The 17059-nt window shown below is 37.1% G+C and overlaps 1 protein-coding gene across 1 annotated transcript; it reads left to right on the top strand.

Moving 5' to 3' along the window:
* The first annotated feature begins 3827 nt into the window (after positions 1-3827).
* LOC146467858 (uncharacterized) lies at positions 3828-16953 on the top strand. Its single transcript, XM_085125266.1, has 11 exons — positions 3828-3962; positions 4364-4639; positions 5474-5866; positions 7280-7431; positions 8339-8516; positions 10455-10540; positions 11103-11355; positions 12334-12460; positions 14031-14088; positions 14927-15124; positions 15692-16953. Exons 1-10 carry the CDS (start codon positions 3863-3865, stop codon positions 15107-15109), a joined length of 1806 nt encoding a protein of 601 aa, XP_084981392.1. The 5' UTR covers positions 3828-3862; the 3' UTR covers positions 15110-15124; positions 15692-16953.
* Positions 16954-17059: the final 106 nt, after the last annotated feature.

The following is a 17059-nucleotide window of genomic DNA, read 5'->3' as shown; positions in this document are numbered from 1 at the left end:
GACTAAGAAAATTACCCCAGCCTCCACCCTCAACCCAAGCGCCATGTGACTTCGAGGGAGGAAGAGAGAGGGCCCTGGGAACGACGTTGATTTATCTATTGTAGGCGTGTACCTTTTTATATGGAGCTGAAGAGAGAGAATACCTAGATGTGCCTTTGGCACATTTCGTTATTGTCTCATTGTATTTAGTATTATTGAAAACTGGATCATTGTATAATGCAATTCGAGCGATTTGATTGGCTTAGCGGCCATGGTATATGAGCCATTATACCATGCCCGAGAAATAGAGACCATTAAATTGTCTTCTAATTGTTCTTGCAAAGCGAAATCAGCAAAATATAGCAATACTTCTTGATTTTTTTAATAAAACAATTATTCCACTCGCGCTTGTTGGATATGAGATGATTATAGCCACTTCGGCGCTGCGCGCCTCGTTGGCTATCTATCATCCCATATCCAACGCGCGCCCGTGGAATAATTGTTAACTTTTCACTCGTAGAGTACTTTAATTTAAATCTACATAAATATGCCACCGTAAGTTTTACTTTTATATGCATTTTCTGCTAGATTGTAGATAACTGTCGAAGAGTTTTTTCTTCGAAAGAGAAATCAGTTCGTTTATTATTCAACACATTGTAACACTGCCCAAATACGGTCATTGTGGACTCAATGTTCGTCGTCTGTACTCAACATATATCCTGCGATATACCTAATTTTGTGTGTTAGAGAGAAAAATGAAAGAGCGCTTTAAACAAGTAACCACCTTGGAAAATCGTCTCCAGATTTTCTACAATAAAACTGTGGTTTGTTATCTATGTGTTCAATAATAAGACAATTGTCCTGCTCCATGTTGCGGAATATCCTCTGATTTTAACCCACTCGGCCTTCGGCCTCACACACTTTGTAGTACGTGAATACGACCTACGGCCTCTCGGCTAAGTATCGGGCGATATTCGCAGGCTAATTGTTAAATAGCGACCTAGTTGTTTGTTGGGTTTAAATACGTAGTTTAAAGGTAAATTTATGAGGCTTCCACTCTTCCTATAATTAGTGACCTTGAACAGAATGATTGAAGAATTAGAGTGAATATATTAAAATTAAATAATTCAAGAATATAGAATGTTTTTATCCAGGGATATCCACATGTTATTACATTCACAGCACATATTTGTACGTGAGGAGTTCTTACAAAATCTGATACGGACCAGGGTACTACATTAAGTTTATTTTGTAAACTTTACATTAGCAAGTAAAAATCAACGTTTCGGAGTCGTCATGATGCCATTTTGAAGTTGAAACCCTTGCTTATATTTTGTAAACTTTAGGTGTGGAATTTGTAAATATAGAAAAATAATGAAGTATTTGGCATCGCTGTCTATTTTTAAAATTTTGAATAACGAAAATGACTATATTGAAACACAAATGATAATTTAAAAAGTAGCTAAATAAAATTGATGATTAAGAAAGTCTGAAGAGTCTTCCTCTTTTTCTTTTGTTGTTTGTTTATTTGTTATTGTAACAATAATAATTATAATTTAATAATAATAATAATAATAATAATAATAAATTGAAAACTCTTTATTAACATATTTCAAGCAAATTGCTATTCACAAGTTAAAAGTAGGAAAAAGAACTATTAAAAACTATTTACAATTTATTTCGATGAGAAAGAGCCAACTTTCAATCCGATTTTTTTTGATAAAGTTATTATGCTATTCTTATCAAAAAAATCAATCATATATACAAAGTTAAAAATCTTAAAAAAAGGGAATAAAAACCAACATCAAATGGAAGGCTACCAAGAAAAACTGAGAAATAAAATTATGTTCTCAATGTTTTTAACGAATGTTTGCATGTCCTTTCTCGATGTCAATGTCCGTCAATTCTAGATGGATCCTCCTTGTAGCTCGCGAACCTCTTAAGCATAGTAATGCTGATCTCAGCAACGCAAAGGACACCCTTGCCCTGATCCATGACATAGTAGTCGCATAGTTCTCGCCCTTCTTTGTAGCAATTAACTCAGCCAGCCTACTATGGTATCGCTTGCATTCCACCGCCATTCCACCTGTCGTGCTAAAAACTAATGGCGTAAATGTGGCTTGCTCCACTTCTAATAATAATAATAATAATAATAATAATAATAATAATAATAATAATAATAATAATAATGATAATGATAATGATAATGATAATGATAATAATAATAATAATAATAATAATAATAATAATGATAATGATAATAATAATAATAATAATAATAACGCAAGTACGCTCCACTACGATGGGAAATCAAGAACCAGTACCCGGGCTACAAGATCAATCAAAATAACATTATAATGGATGTACTTGGGGGATTTTCTAAGGGACTGAGTAGTAATTTGAGGGGAATACCAGAAGCAAAGATGTTTCTAGAAGTCTGTCCCAAGTAGTAGCCTAAACATTGCCAGAACTTTTAAGGTCTTGTGCTAGGTTAAGATGCTCAAACTCCCGTTGCATCCACTCAATAGCTAGATTAAGCATAGACCATTTTAAGATTTTTTTAAAATTTTAATTTTTTTTACTAATATTTTAAAATTTTTAATTGATTTTCTTTATTTTTTATTTCATACATTGCTGGGTGAAAAATTGCACGAGAATGCACTATTCGGCCTGAAAGCATCGTTTCAAAACAAATAGAGTACGTATGGAAAATAAGGAGAAAAGAAATAAGTCGATAGCCAAACGACTGAAATATTGTGCACGCACATTTTAGGGTTTCTTATCTATATATCTACTTTTACCTTCTATACCAGGTAACATTTTTTCGAATTTTTTTAAGGATTATACATTTTATAATCATTTTATGTATCTCTAGGAATTCTCAGATAGAATTCTCCGAACAAACTCTTACATTACACTTGGGTCTTGCTGAATGTGTTTCTATCCGGCATCGGGTGTGGTCAACGGTCCGCGTGGGGTAAAATTTACATGTATAACTGAGAATTGACCAAACTTTTAGCTCATAGCTGTGAAACGCTAACAAGACAGTATTTACTGGGATTTCTGAACTTTGCGTGAGTATAGTGTGCTCCTAGAATTCGGGAGATCAACAAAAGATGGAACGCAGTGTTCGTAAAGTCTCGAAAGGTATTGGAATCACTCGAAAGTTCTTCGGAAATGTTCGGATAATACTTTCCACTGTTCTGCTAAACGAGAGGTACACTGATAATACGATACAAAACCGCAACACACTTGATAAGAGTTGACTGAGATATTCGTAATAATTAATTGATAGCTGAGAAATGGCTTAATAAGTAGCTGATAGCTGAGAATAACCCCCATAAACTTTATGCAAAAATGGCTTCTATTGAAAAAACAAAAACAAAACGAAAACAGAAGCCATTAAAAATAAAATTAAATTGTTAATCAGTTACCATTCAAGGTTGCCCTAGTTATCTCGTTGATCTTTTATCTTTACCAGATACTGAAGTATTATGTGAAATAAGGAAATGTTTTGAAGTAAAGTTTTCACATAGTTTTGAGATAACTGTAATAAACAGTGTTTGCCCATAGTGCGTGCGAGTATAGCCTGCGTAGCACGCGCGGGAAAAATAAAGAGCCCTAGAAAGAGGGGAGACGCGCGAGGGATAGCCTGCGTTTCTCCCTCCCTCACGCGTCCCACTCTTTTTCAAATCTTTCTCGCGCCCTATATATTTTCACGCGCCTACCATGTAGGCTCCCGCAGGCTTCTCAATCTCTCCCTCAAGTCTACATTCTGACATTGCCAAGCTGCGTTCCTGAAACGCGCGCGGGCTCTGGGGACGAGATTGCACGAAGCAGATTTCCGGTCGAAACTGAGTGGTTCCCAAGGAGCTTCCGGGTTATGGCGGTGTATTTGAGCTGGACGTTCTCTGCGCTCTTGTTTCACTGTCAGATTTCGCTGATAAATCTTGTGTTAGGAACTCAGGGAGCCATTCTTTCTGGTAAGTCACGTTAAACTGTCCATCAAAATGTATAGAAATGTTAGCAGTTGCCTTTCGTCAAGGGAAATTCAGGTTTTGAAATGCTCAGTTTCCGAGAAATGACGATCGCAACTACAGTAATGTTGTGCTGATCGATGTTTTGAAGTTTGCACGTTTGTACGTTAATGTTGGTTTCCCGGGTTTTACGCTTCGTGTGTGTAGTTTGTATAGTTAGATTCGGATGATCTACTGAAAGCTAGAGTCGTACATGATTTGTCAAGGATCTAAATAAGATTGATTAAATTTTTTGATTGAAGTGAACGTAAGGGGTGTGTTCAGAATTTAATCTTTTCTCTAGGCCAGTGCCTGAAAACACTTAAGCTTGTCATTACCCGAAATTTGCTTGTGATTCTTCGTCTCAGTGCAAGCCCCAGTGAAGTACGTTGTAGCTGGCCGCACCTTATCTTTGGATTGTGAAGTAAATAGCACTACCCTCTCTGCTGGTCGAGTTTCTTGGAAGCATGAAGGGAAGTGGCTCCATAATCTAACACGACGATTAGGGACAAAGGTGCGGTTGATCATCACAAGGATTACACCACAGCAGCATGGCATTTATCAGTGTAGTGTATTCAATGTCTCTAAAGAAAGTCAGGATGAAGACTTTCCTCATGATGCAAATGTCACCGTTCTCGTCGGAGGTAGGCTTTAATAAATTGATTCGTCAGACTAACACCACATTAGGGTGTAAATAGCTTTCTTCTTTCACGAAATTATTACCTACTATTTTGGGGGCTGATTACCCACTGATATTTCAAATGTGTGATATCAAACCACATGTCCTGGATATTAATGTGATGGAGCAATTAAGGCCATCTTTTTTGGGGATGCAACCACTGAGGGGGCAGGGGGGGGGAGCAAGCTTAGTTTTGTGACCTTGTGATCCGCCTTTTTGCGAGCCCTCCATGAATCATGTTGTACTGAAAAACCATTCTGTGAATCGTGATTGAAGTGCACTCCGTGAAACAAGAACTGCTAAAATCCTTGATAGTGAATCGTGAATTAATACACTGATATTTGAGAAAATAATTTGTTAAATTGTACGGCCAACCATAACTGGTCTCTGGTGGCTTGAATTAACTTCAGTGACGTTACACAGTGCTCTGTTGGCTTCCTTTTAGCTTTTTGTTTGCTGAGGTTTTTAAGTTTGTGAAATGCAAAATTATGGTGCGTGACCCTGTGTCGAGACCCTCCTTCCTCCCCCACCATTCTTAGTCTGTTTCATCAAAAGTCCACCAAGCCTCAAGATATAAACAGGCAAAGTAGGGGGGGGGGGGATTGTAGTATTTTTCTTTTGAGCATACATGTAAGAAAAAAATTAATAATAGCCATTTAATAAGTAGCACTTATGTTATATTTTAGTCAGAGGGAGTAATTTTTAAACATGTAAAGTGATTTAATTTATCTTATTATTATCTTGTTTTTGATTTTCAATTTATTTATTAAGTAACAGTAAAAATTATTTCTTTCTGTAGGACCCATCACCAAACCAAAGTGCGTTTCAAATGGAAAGGTGCCACCTAAAACTCTGCTGATGTGGAACATCCTAGAAAACAAGCAAAGTGATCTTCAATTCACATATAATGTGTTGTACTGTTACCATCCTTCATCCAAAAGAAATAAATTTTGTCGTAGACCTCCTTTTGGTTACAACATGTCGAGACATTGTTCTGATTTGTCCATTAACTCCAGTGTGAGCAGCGCAGTAGTGGATTGTAATGTCACATCCATTTTCAAAATGGTGTTTCCAAATATGTTTAATTTTATCCAAGAAGTAACAGGGGTTTCGATCTACTTTGTTGTCAACATTGGAAATATTCAACGTGATAGTTACAGTCGCCCCAGCCTTTGCAAACCATTGGACTCAGGTAATGTTTGTTGCAATTTTTTTTCATTAATAATTATAGCACGGAAATAGGTTAAACTCACGTTTCAACCTTTTATAATTTGCCACCAGATTTTAAAATTTGATTAGGCCTTAGAGGACTACAGGTTATGTTTTATTAGTGAGTAAGTTGTTACTTAAGTTTGAGTGAATTCTTATGATAATGGTTAACAACTTTGTAACTAATAGAGAATGCTTGTACAAGCAATTGGGAAAACACTTGAGACACTCTGTGCAAGGAGCGTCTTTTTCCAGTTTCTTTCATTGCCATTTAACTCCTTATCTCCCCTCTCCCCCAACCCCCCTTATCAATGTTGAGGGAATTTCTGATAGACTTTCAACAAACGGATGGCAACATTGAAAAGGGGAGGGGGGCAGAAATGGTTTGTATCTTTTACATTGTGCTTACAAGAGTATTTTTTCCCAAGAAAATGATGATTTTAGTAAGAGTGTCCCTACCATTTTGAAAATGCTTGTAGCACTTAAATGAACTTAACCCTTTAACCTCTTATATCAAAGAGCAAATTCTCCCATCTTGTCCCCAAACTAAATTATTATAAAAGTACTTGGTAGAAGTTATTAAAATGTCCAGAAAATTCACATTGAGTGATTATATCTTTAATTCTCATGACCTCAGGGCTTGAAAAAGCATTGATATTACAAGCAGAAATTTGATGCTGATCACTGTTAGGGCTTAAAGGGTTAACAGTAATCGATAGAGATGTATTTCCATAATATTATGCTCTACCACTGAGCTATAGGAGACTCATGCAAGGTAGGCCATTGAACTAGGTTTAATGCAGTTCACTATTGTCCAAATTAAACCATTTAACAAATTTTGTATTGGACAGTGCATGTGGTTATAAAGTAACAGTTTCCACAGCACACTTACAGCCCTTTTTCAACTTACTCTGTCAACAGTGTTTGCTTCAGCTGGGGATGTTTCTATAACTGTGCAAATTAAGGAGGCTACCTACTATTGTTACTGTGCATACGTTCTGCATTGCGAGATACTTGGGTTTCCTATGGGTGGTGCCTACTAATACAGGAATATTTTTGCGCGATTTAAAACTATTCGGAGAAAGCAGAACTTACCAAATGTCGTTGGTATCTCAAAAGAAAATTGGGGGTAACCATGCATTTTTCACAGAAAATTAAGCTTCAATTTAGGAAAAAATCCCATACATTGCTTTATATTTTGGCACTTTTTTAGAGAAATTGTTGCTTAAAAATGCGTGGCTATCCCCAATTTTCGTTTTGGATTCCAATAGGCCTTGCTAAAATCTTCTTTTCCCGCATAGTCATAAACTGCACAAAAATACTTCGATGTTAGTAGTCACCATCCTTAAAGCAGTAAGCAGTAAGTAAGCTGGTTTGTTTTAATTGCTTTCAACAGTGAAGTGTACAAAACCTGAGAACATAAGTGTGGTGAGCAAAAAGAGGAAGATGCTCTCTCTGGAATGGGATGCTCCAAATGACATGGGAGAGTTGCAAAAGTTCCTGCATTATCTCATATTGATTGCTGAGGATGGAGCTGACAAAAATCAGGTAATTAGTGAAAATAAGATAAATTTATGTACAATGTGCAGTGTTATTTGGATGATGATTTCAGTTTCATAGACTTATTGATAAACGACTGAGTTCCAATTTGTTGCAAAATTAGATGGCATCAGGTGATTATAAACCCTGGAATATATCCCTTTTGGCAAATTTTATAGACTAGCTTAAGCTTCTAAGAACATAACATTTCAGTGACACAATAAGAATAATTAGTGATTGATCCCTTTCTTTTTAACTGAAGAAATTGAAGTTACGTGGCATGTGTTATTTGTCAACAATAATAATAATAATATTATCAATAATAAAGATTTAAAACTATATTTTACTAATAAATAGTAAATACATATCAGATATCAGGAAAATATGTTTTGATATACAGTGTAAGGCTATTGACAAGGTGATAAAGAGTGTCTGGTGCAGTGGTTTTAAAACTTAATAACTGATTTACTGTAGTTTATACATTTCAAGACAATTAAGTCACTTTAGGAGATATACAAAAAACATAAACACTCAAGAAGAGAGAGCTCAACACAATACAAGGCTGTTGCTTAAAAAAGAATTTCAAGGAGCCCACAAGGCCAAACACTGAAAAGTTAGGAGCCGAACAAGTAAAGTGTTAGGTGCTGGGGTAAAAAATTAAGGTGCCCAGAGCATTTTCTTGGGCGCCCCAGGCTGCGGGCTCCTGTTAGGCTGCAGCCTTGTAATACTACTGTATTTCTAATGCGAGCTGACAGTGAATTGGAAACTTTTTAAACTGTTTGAAAAAATTGGGTTGTTTGGGTAACAGGAAATGAAACATGCAATGGGAATGGCCCTTTTTTTTAAGCATGTGCACCTCTAAAATTTGAATTGAAATGTACATTTATTATTTTTATTGATTGTTAAATGCTTTCAGACCACAGACTTTGTGAGTCAGGACTTTCATGCAGTTGTGAATCTTCACCATGATTTCACGAGTCTTCACCCATATACCTTGCACCACATCTACATTGCTTGTTCAACAGCGCCGCAGTATGGAGACTCCACCCGGGGAGAATACATTGGTCCTTTCTCACTCAGAACTTTGGAAGACGGTACATGATTTAATGAGATTTACCACTGATGTCTTTTTTTCTCTTTTGGGTTTGATTTTTTTTTTGCATTGTTGTAATAAAACTGTAATGTTCTTTTAAAAATCAATTTTCCATCCATGTCAATCAACAACAAACTTAATATGAGTACATAACTATCTTTACCGCTTGCTTGAAAATGTAGTAAATTCTATACATGTAGATGGGGGACTCCAGTCATCACCCTTTTTCATAAATCACAACAATTAACCACTAACAGTGTCAACTGGGTACAGACCTCAATTTAAAGTCTGTCTTTTGAATAATCTTTTTCTGGATTGGTTAAATTTTCATTGGGCAGTTTTATCGTTGAAACAATTCCATTACAAATTGTCAAAGAGAAGTCTTAGCCTTGAGCCACTGTTCCTCCAAGCCGAATACATAGTTAAACCACCTATAACAAGTGAAATGACATACACATGCATGTACACTGTATCAACCAAATTTCCAAGCACCAAGAAGTGAGTTGAAAAATTGAGGCACTGAGCTGAGTGTGTGTGTGTGTGTGTGTGTTTTATCAGCTACTCATTCAAATCCTTAAATCATAAATAATTCTTGGAGAAATTCAAAGCAAATGTTCACCAAATTTTATGACAATTAAGTTCATATTACCAAACCAGCTTCACGGTGGTGATTTCTTTTGTTTACTCTTCATGGGTTATCAATGAGTTTGAGACACAAATGAAACAGATCGAAACTTGCATGATAATATTATGCCTTTTTCCATGCTTTGCACTTGTTACATGTATTTCCTTAGAGTTCTGATTGTTTCATTGTGTTAAATATTTGGGTCTATAAGGAGAGACAGTGCAGTATTGATAGCACTCGCCTGACCCACCAATGCAGCCTACCAATTATAAGCTACATGTAATCCACGGTTAACGAGAACTTTGATTTGAGTCTAACACCATTCATGACGATTCGTCAAAATAAAAAAGAGTTTTGTTCCTCGTGTACTCAAACGCTTCTTGATCACTAGCTTAAAATTACATTTTAAAAACATTTTTAATGAGTAAAACTAAGTTGAAAACCTCAGTTAATGCTGATCAGGGATTAGCGTGTAAATTTATCGGCCCTGGTTCAGGGGCACCCAACGACAGTTTTCTCTCAGATCCTTTAAAACGCTATTTTATGTATCTGGAGTACCTTTAAAGCTCTGTAGGTTCATTTTAGGCCGCACTATAATATTTTTATCTGTTCGGTCATTCTAAGGGCAACTTGAGTCTTTTCGAAATTACTAGGGCATCTTTGTCCATTTCTCGAAAACCTTAGGTCTTATTTCCTTTCCGAAAATTTTAGCTGACCTTTTTTTGTTACTCGAAACGACATTTTTATCAATCCGAAAACACTAGGCCTTAAGTTTTTCATACCAAGAAAGTTCGAAGAGAAAATTCTCTTTAGAAAATTGTAGGGGATTAAGGGCCTTCCGAACAGATAATTTACCGAAACGATCCGTTGGGTGCCTCTGCTGGTTTGTTCTGTGGAGATTCAGTGTCACTTATACATGTAGGTTCAGTTCTCATCCTTGCGACTTTCTAGAGGTTTTCTCTAGGCACTCCATTTTGAAATTTTATTTCCATGCAGAATGCAACAGCCATATTAGAGGTTATAAGTCATAAAACTACATGTATTAAGTTTTACAAAAACGATTGCTTTAAATTGATTTTATGATGCTCAATTAAAAGCAGTTTCGCTAATGAGTTCTATACATGCCTGTCCAGTTAGGAATTTGTTAAGACAGAAAGAAAGAAAAAGTAATTGATAGTTTTACATCTAAAAGTTGATTTTAATTGTCCAATAAGAAATGATACCAATATGATGCTCTTTACAGTTTGAATTTTTTCAGTTCACTTACCTTGAACAGTACTTATCCCTTTACTACAATTTTTTATTCCTCTATAGAACCCAGTGGTCATCCCAAGATAACTGAAAACTTAATTTCCACTGTAGTACGTGAGGAATACAGAAATGTGACATTCACATGGACAGTATGTATTCACCTAATCGCCTTTTTTATTTCAGAAGAAGTTGTCTTGTCAAGACTGATAATATTATTATTAATAATTTTTTTTTTATGGAATTGGTGCGCACGCTTCAAACGTTGAAATCTGGTTGAAATTCATTTTCCACAATAACTGCAAAAATTCTCGCGCGCTCATTGGCTAATTTTCAATGTTAATAAGCGGACAGACGCATGAATTTATAATTTATGCGATGTTGACGGAACGAACGAGAACGGGGAATTTGAAAACAATCAAACGTCAATCTATCACTTTTCACCCAATAGAAAGTCTCGCCTTGTGGTTCCACAGCTACTTTGACAATGTTATGACGAACTCGTGATCAATAACAGGACAGGCGAATGAAAAACTGTCGTCAATTTGTTAAATTTACTTCTGATTTTAAGCTACAAACTGACAGCCAGCTGTCGCTTTTATGACGTGAATGGAACTCATGGAACTTTGAAGTAATGATTTTATTTTTAATTTTTATTTAGTTATGTATTTACTTAATCTTTATTTATTTATGTTTTACTACTTCACTTTATAGCTTCCTAATAAAAAAACTTGGAATGGAATCATCACCCACTTTGTGCTTCATTATTGGAAAATAAACAGCAGCGTGTCAGCAAAATCAAAAGATGTCAGTCAGGTGCAGATATTCAGCAATGTGTCCAACACCACAGGCACTTTGACCAATTTACGCCTGAGTGAAGCTTACGCTGTCACGGTACAGATGTGCACACACGTTGGATGTGGTCCCACAAGTCAACCAATTTACATCCCGGAGGAGACAGCCGCAGGTTCGTTTACCCTAACCAAAGGATCGGTTGGTTTTCATGTCTCACAAAAGATTGAAAGTTCAGTTTTTTTTCAATGTCAAGGAAATGTCAGGAAATTTGAGCATGTCAAGGAAAGTGTAAATTCTACCTGTAAATCAGTGAGAAAAGTCAGGGAATTTTATACTTGGCTCGTCACTAGGTTTGGTGAAGATTAAATCACGCAAAACGTAGTGTTAACAGTGACGGAATGGTAATGTAGAATTGGAAGCATGAAACATGCTTTACATGAACTAACTACATTGGCACTGGCTTCTTTAACCATAGGTGATCTCGCTGCTCTTTTCATATAAGCAATCTTTTTTATTGTTTATAGTTTGTTTTGTTTTTTTTGTTATTGTTGCTATTGTTATTGCTATTTAGCAGGGTTTGTACGGGTCATGGAAATTTGTAATTTCGTTTACCAGACAATTAAAATGGTCCATTGAAAATCATGTTCATGGGAAAAAATTACTAAGAAAGCATTTATTGAGGGAATAAATAGGAGGCTAATCCAATTTCAGTCGTGTACAATGTAATCAAGCCCTTTAAAATAACAAAAAACCACAGTAAATCAACCAACAAACGACAATACACTTCACTCTTCTTATGAATGGCCTAAAAGTCGAAGACTGGTTCGACGATTATACATGTATGTGGCTTGACTTTCATTTCACGCGACAGAATAGCAACGTACTGTATATAAATTAGTCCATAGTCATCCTAAATACGGTTCGTACTCTTTTGGTCTTTTAAAATTCCATTACTTTCCATGATCTTTTCAAGATTTCGGGATCACAGAGCATTCGCATTGTACAGTGTCAAATGCGCATTGTTTATTTCTACTGAGTGAAAATTTGTTTCTTGGTTCGTTTTGGTTTTTGTTTCAAGTTTTGATTGTGAATCTTCATACTGTACTGATATTCATCACCCTTGTTTTGTTTTCTCTAAACACTCAAATAGACACAACTCGAAGTCCTCGTCAGGAGGGACAAGTGAAAGTCCTTCTCATCGTCGGAGTAGCTGTGGGGCTCGTTCTGTGCATTGTATGTGCTTTCATATCAGTCTATCTCTGGAGACGGAAACAGAGGTAAAGTACATGTAAGCCTGAAGCTAACGAAGGAAACGTGTATGACGACAATGAAATACTCCTACAGGGTTGTCCCGGCAGGGAAGAATGGACTTTTTCAAGTCCAGGAAAAAGTCAGGGAACTTCGCGTCAAGTTCGAGAAATTCGTAATTTTACCTTTCAGTCACTGAACAGTCGTGGAATTTTATTTTTGCTTGCCACAAGGTTTGCGAAAGAGTTTCCTTGTTGGTAAAGGTAATGTCGTCTCAAAAAATATTTATGAAGGAATTGATTTGTGTGACTTCATTGCCGCCTTTATTTCCAAAGGATTTGTCTTGGATGGTCAGTGAATGTTATTTTTGTTGTTGTTGTTTTTATTCTGATGAATGTCAACCCCGTCCTAGAACACCAAGAGAACTTTTATATTATTTATGAAGTGTTTTTTCTCGAAGGGGGAACAATCTATAATCAGTGTTTATCGATTTTTACAAGACAGAAATGAGGGACTTTTTAGAAAAGATGGCCAATTTTTTCAAGTTGTAATCACCATCCATGGTCAAAGAACGACGTTTAGGAACAATTTAAGAACGATGCCTCGTTTTGCTACTGCGCATATGTCCTGCGCATCTCAGGATAGTCCGGGAAGCTCTGATTTCTGAAGGACGGTGCCTCCTAATAGGTTGATTGTACGTGACGTCATGGCGACCATGTTGGCGGTTAGGAACAAGATTTTTCGCCTCTGGGAGTTAACTTCCATTTTTATGCAAACTATGTGAGCAAACTTTCTTTTGTTTTGGCACAATCCACCTATTCAAAGGTATTTTTTGCACGGATTTTGTTCAATACGGGATAAGAATATCATATCAACGGCTACTGAAATCCAAAAAGAGAAGTGAGGGTAACCAGCATTTTTCAGAGATAAATGAGGTTCAATTTTGAAAAATGACGTCATACGTCGTTAGTATTTTATGTCTAACAACGAGAAATTTCGTTTCCGGTTTCGCACAATGCCGCGCAAGACCAGACACTGGGGATAGTATAGCTGTGACGTCAATACAGGATCGCTACTCTCGCGGTTTCTTTATTTCTCGGTTGTTTCACTGTGAACTGTGAGCATTGAGCATTCCCATTCGTAATGTGTCCCACACAGTTTTCTTCCTCTGCTCGCGAAAAACAGCTGAGATCCGAGGAAGGAAATTGTTAGGGAAATTTTGTTTTTCGATTTTTATACGAGCACAACATGAGATTTGATCAAACTATTTTTTTTTCTTTTGGCATATACCAATTTTCTTTTTTCTTTTTTTTTTTTTTTTTTTTTTTTGATTTCAATAACCCTTGCTAAGATCTGCTTTTCCCGCATAATAGTCATAAACTGCGCAAAAATACCTCTGTATTAGGAGGCACAGTCCATAAATGCAGTGGTATAGTACATGTAATTTTTAATAATGCTGGACTATTATGTGTAGGCTTCCATTTGGTGTAAGTGTTACAATAACTAAAAATATCTGGCAAAGTCCCTTTAAGTACCTCGTGTCTTTTTTTGCAATGCAATGCAATGTAAGCAGTATTTTGAGTTTTTTTTTTTCTACAGACAACGCATAGCAAAAGGCAAAATGAAGCCACTGTCAGAAGTTATTGGAGACGTGTCTGTAAGTATAAGGACTACTGGCATAACGTTTGGTTAATTCTAGGTTGTATATTTTGTGTCGTACATTCACATTTACCATTTATTTTCGATTTCTGGGCTATACCAGCAGTTACGTGGGATTCCAGGATGAAAAGAAATTTCGCGAGTTGTTTTTGGCCTTACACAAAACAATTTCAAGCCGCCTGCAGTTTTTCCTGCAACGTGCAACGCAACAGTTCCAGGGAAAAATTGGGCGTGTAACACTCCCTCTTGCGTTGCGCGTTGTAGGCAAAGTAGACCAGTAGATCAGTCAGGCAAAGACTTATTGTTGAAGCTTTGGCATCCGTTCGAGAAGTATACTCCATTAATGAACACATTGCTTTTCCAGACACATACATAAACTTTAAGAATTTTTTAGAAGCATTCTAAATTTGCCACACTATTGTCGTAGTTCTCACCCAAATTTTATCACGTTTATCGTATTTTTATTCACATAACATCCCGGACACCGTTTTTATTAACATTCTCAAGCTGAAGAAGGTTGTAGAAAACAACCGAGACGTCCATTTTATATTTTGGGTACAGCCCACATAGTTTTAGACCATGCAGTCTTCTTTTCGCAACGTTGCGGGATACTCTGCGGCGTGTTCTCGGTAGTATTGCATTGCAAGTTGGAGAAAACATTGCTATTAACTATGATGACAGCAATGTTTGGCAAACTATGATTATACATTAAACATTTTAACGCCTTAACCCAGCATTTGAAAGATTTGATAGAGCGACTAGATCGGTATCAAAGTCGATGCCGTCATTTTCCGTTTTCATGTTTCGATAAAGTATTTCTCTTTCATTCATTACAGCCTCCCGTACTGTACGACGATCCGAATGAGACCAATGGCAGCGGCATTTATGACAAAGCTTTCACACCTCTGCTTTCTGACAAGCCAGAGTATGTACTCATAAGAAGCTCACAGACAGAGCCACTAATGCGGAAAACATCAGAACACGATGCGGACGATAATAAACACTCCACCGAAGTTTGACTCCAGGGGCATGAGGTATTAGGCATTAATTGTTTATTTTCTAGCCCTCGAGAAAGTGATCAGGGGCCGACTTGGCGGTTAAGGTGCCTGGAGTATTTGACTTGTAAGGTTCAAGTCTTCCTTTCTCACCTTCCTTTCGTTTTGCCGAGACCTGAGGCGAATTATCGTAGCTCGAGAGCTTATCCGATCCACCATTACATTACTTAGGTCTTCTACCTCAAGACCTGTGTCCTCCTTGAGCACGTCAATTTAGGTCTTGAGTGCTCTTCCACTTGCTCCACTATGATCATAGATTGGATTCCATAATAGGAGACGACAGACAAGCTCATCCTTCTCCCTAAAGCGATTAACCAATCTTCTTGATCTTCTTCTTGATCAGTGAGTGGAGGTAGAGGTAGACATACAAGGAAGTCCCGAGTGCGCTCTATGTCACGGTCACTCACCAGCCAACTGAATGTCAGCATTTTCATCAAGTTCATCATGCACTACACTGTACTTAATTCTTAGATGTTCTTTGTTTGGGTGTAGTCAGGGTCACCAACCTGCAAAACAATGACATTTTCCATTCTCGTTCATTTCTAGTTCTTTAGATTCCGCCATGCAGTGGACATCATCTCCACCTTAGACGCGGTTCGCTGACCTTCCATAGTTCGGCTATGCATGATGACATGCAGACTCGACGACGAAAGAAGGTTTAACTCTTTTAGTGTTGATTGCGTTCAACTGTAGCAAACTTGGGCAATGCCTCGTGCCCCCAGTTGTTTTACAAGCACCCGACGGACAGATCTAACAAGAGTTAACCATACTGTCATACAACCCTCCTGCGAAGCAGTGTATCTGCAAACCACTCCCTCAAGACGCTTTTTAAGGTGTCGTGGTCATCTCGTGGCCTAGAAGGCAAGTTAACCAGTGAATCATCAAATGGTATCCATGAAAGTGGGTAATTCAACGAATCTTCTTTGAAGGAACAGAACTCATCAGAAAATCAGGACGATCACAGAATGTAGAAAATAAATTCTTCGCGCAACATTAGTGAGGGTGGAAGCTTTTTAAATAACATTCACCCACAGGTTCATACCGGCCGGGCTTAGTCATCGAACCACCAACTTCTATCGGCTTCCATTCTTTGACTGGCTATCACAGAGTGCAGGCCCGTGCTTGGCTTAGCTTCCTTTCTGCAGATAGCGTTCGCCAATGCGTTATTAAACCCAGGAACATCATTATTCAGGGGCAGATGGTCGGGGCGAAGGAAAGTTGAAACAGGCGTCGGGGAATGATCTTTCGCCCATCTCCGGTGAATCCTTTATAAATCCGGCAACGTTTACGTTAATTGTAAGCGTTATCTCAGATGGACGAAGTCGTTGTGACTCTAATTTTAATTATTGTACAAATAAGAAATTTACACATTGCAAGAAGGTGACAAATGATGCTATTTATGGCATGATAATATTTAGTGAAATGACTTGAAAAATTAATGCTATTTTCTGCTTTCTTGGCCTTGCATGGTAGGAGATTATGTAGACAGTAGACTAAAAAAATTTTTATTTTTTTTTTTCAGCGTTGAATTCTTAGTTTTTGTAATACAAATAATAATCACTAGAAAGAGTGGATGAAACAAATATAGAAAATTAACAACGGCCCCACAAGGATTTCAGTGGTCCTCAGACTGGAGGCCATTTCTCGAAGAATTCGATAACGTGCCCGTAAGTATTTTATGAAGTTCGTTTCTTATCGATTGGTGTTAAATTTTTTAGTTCAAACTTGCCAGCAGGTGGCTTTAAGTTGTAAAGGTTTTAAAAATTTTAGCTTTCAAAAGAAATAAGCAGTAAACCTCTGTTGTGAAACGTTGAACGTTGTTGAATATCTTTTGGGTTCGGTAAATTATCGGGACTTTTGAGAAACGTACGCGGGCCCGAAAGATGATTGAGCCACCATTTTCAGCATAAGAAA

This window comes from Pavona decussata, unplaced genomic scaffold (genome assembly GCF_977016875.1).
Source record: "Pavona decussata unplaced genomic scaffold, jaPavDecu1.1 SCAFFOLD_134, whole genome shotgun sequence".
NCBI classification, from domain to species: Eukaryota; Metazoa; Cnidaria; class Anthozoa; order Scleractinia; family Agariciidae; genus Pavona; species Pavona decussata.
The sequence above is the reverse complement of the archived record's forward strand: the minus strand, read 5'-3'. Positions and strand labels throughout refer to the sequence as shown.

Excerpts from the sequence above, each read along its gene's own strand:
- LOC146467858 (XM_085125266.1), top strand. The coding sequence starts at position 3,863 with ATGGCGGTGTATTTGAGCTGGACGTTCTCTGCGCTCTTGTTTCACTGT. Across the intron at positions 11,356-12,333 it reads CCCGGAGGAGACAGCCGCAG|ACACAACTCGAAGTCCTCGT; the intron begins GTTCGTTTACCC and ends ACACTCAAATAG. Across the intron at positions 12,461-14,030 it reads CTCTGGAGACGGAAACAGAG|ACAACGCATAGCAAAAGGCA; the intron begins GTAAAGTACATG and ends TTTTTTCTACAG.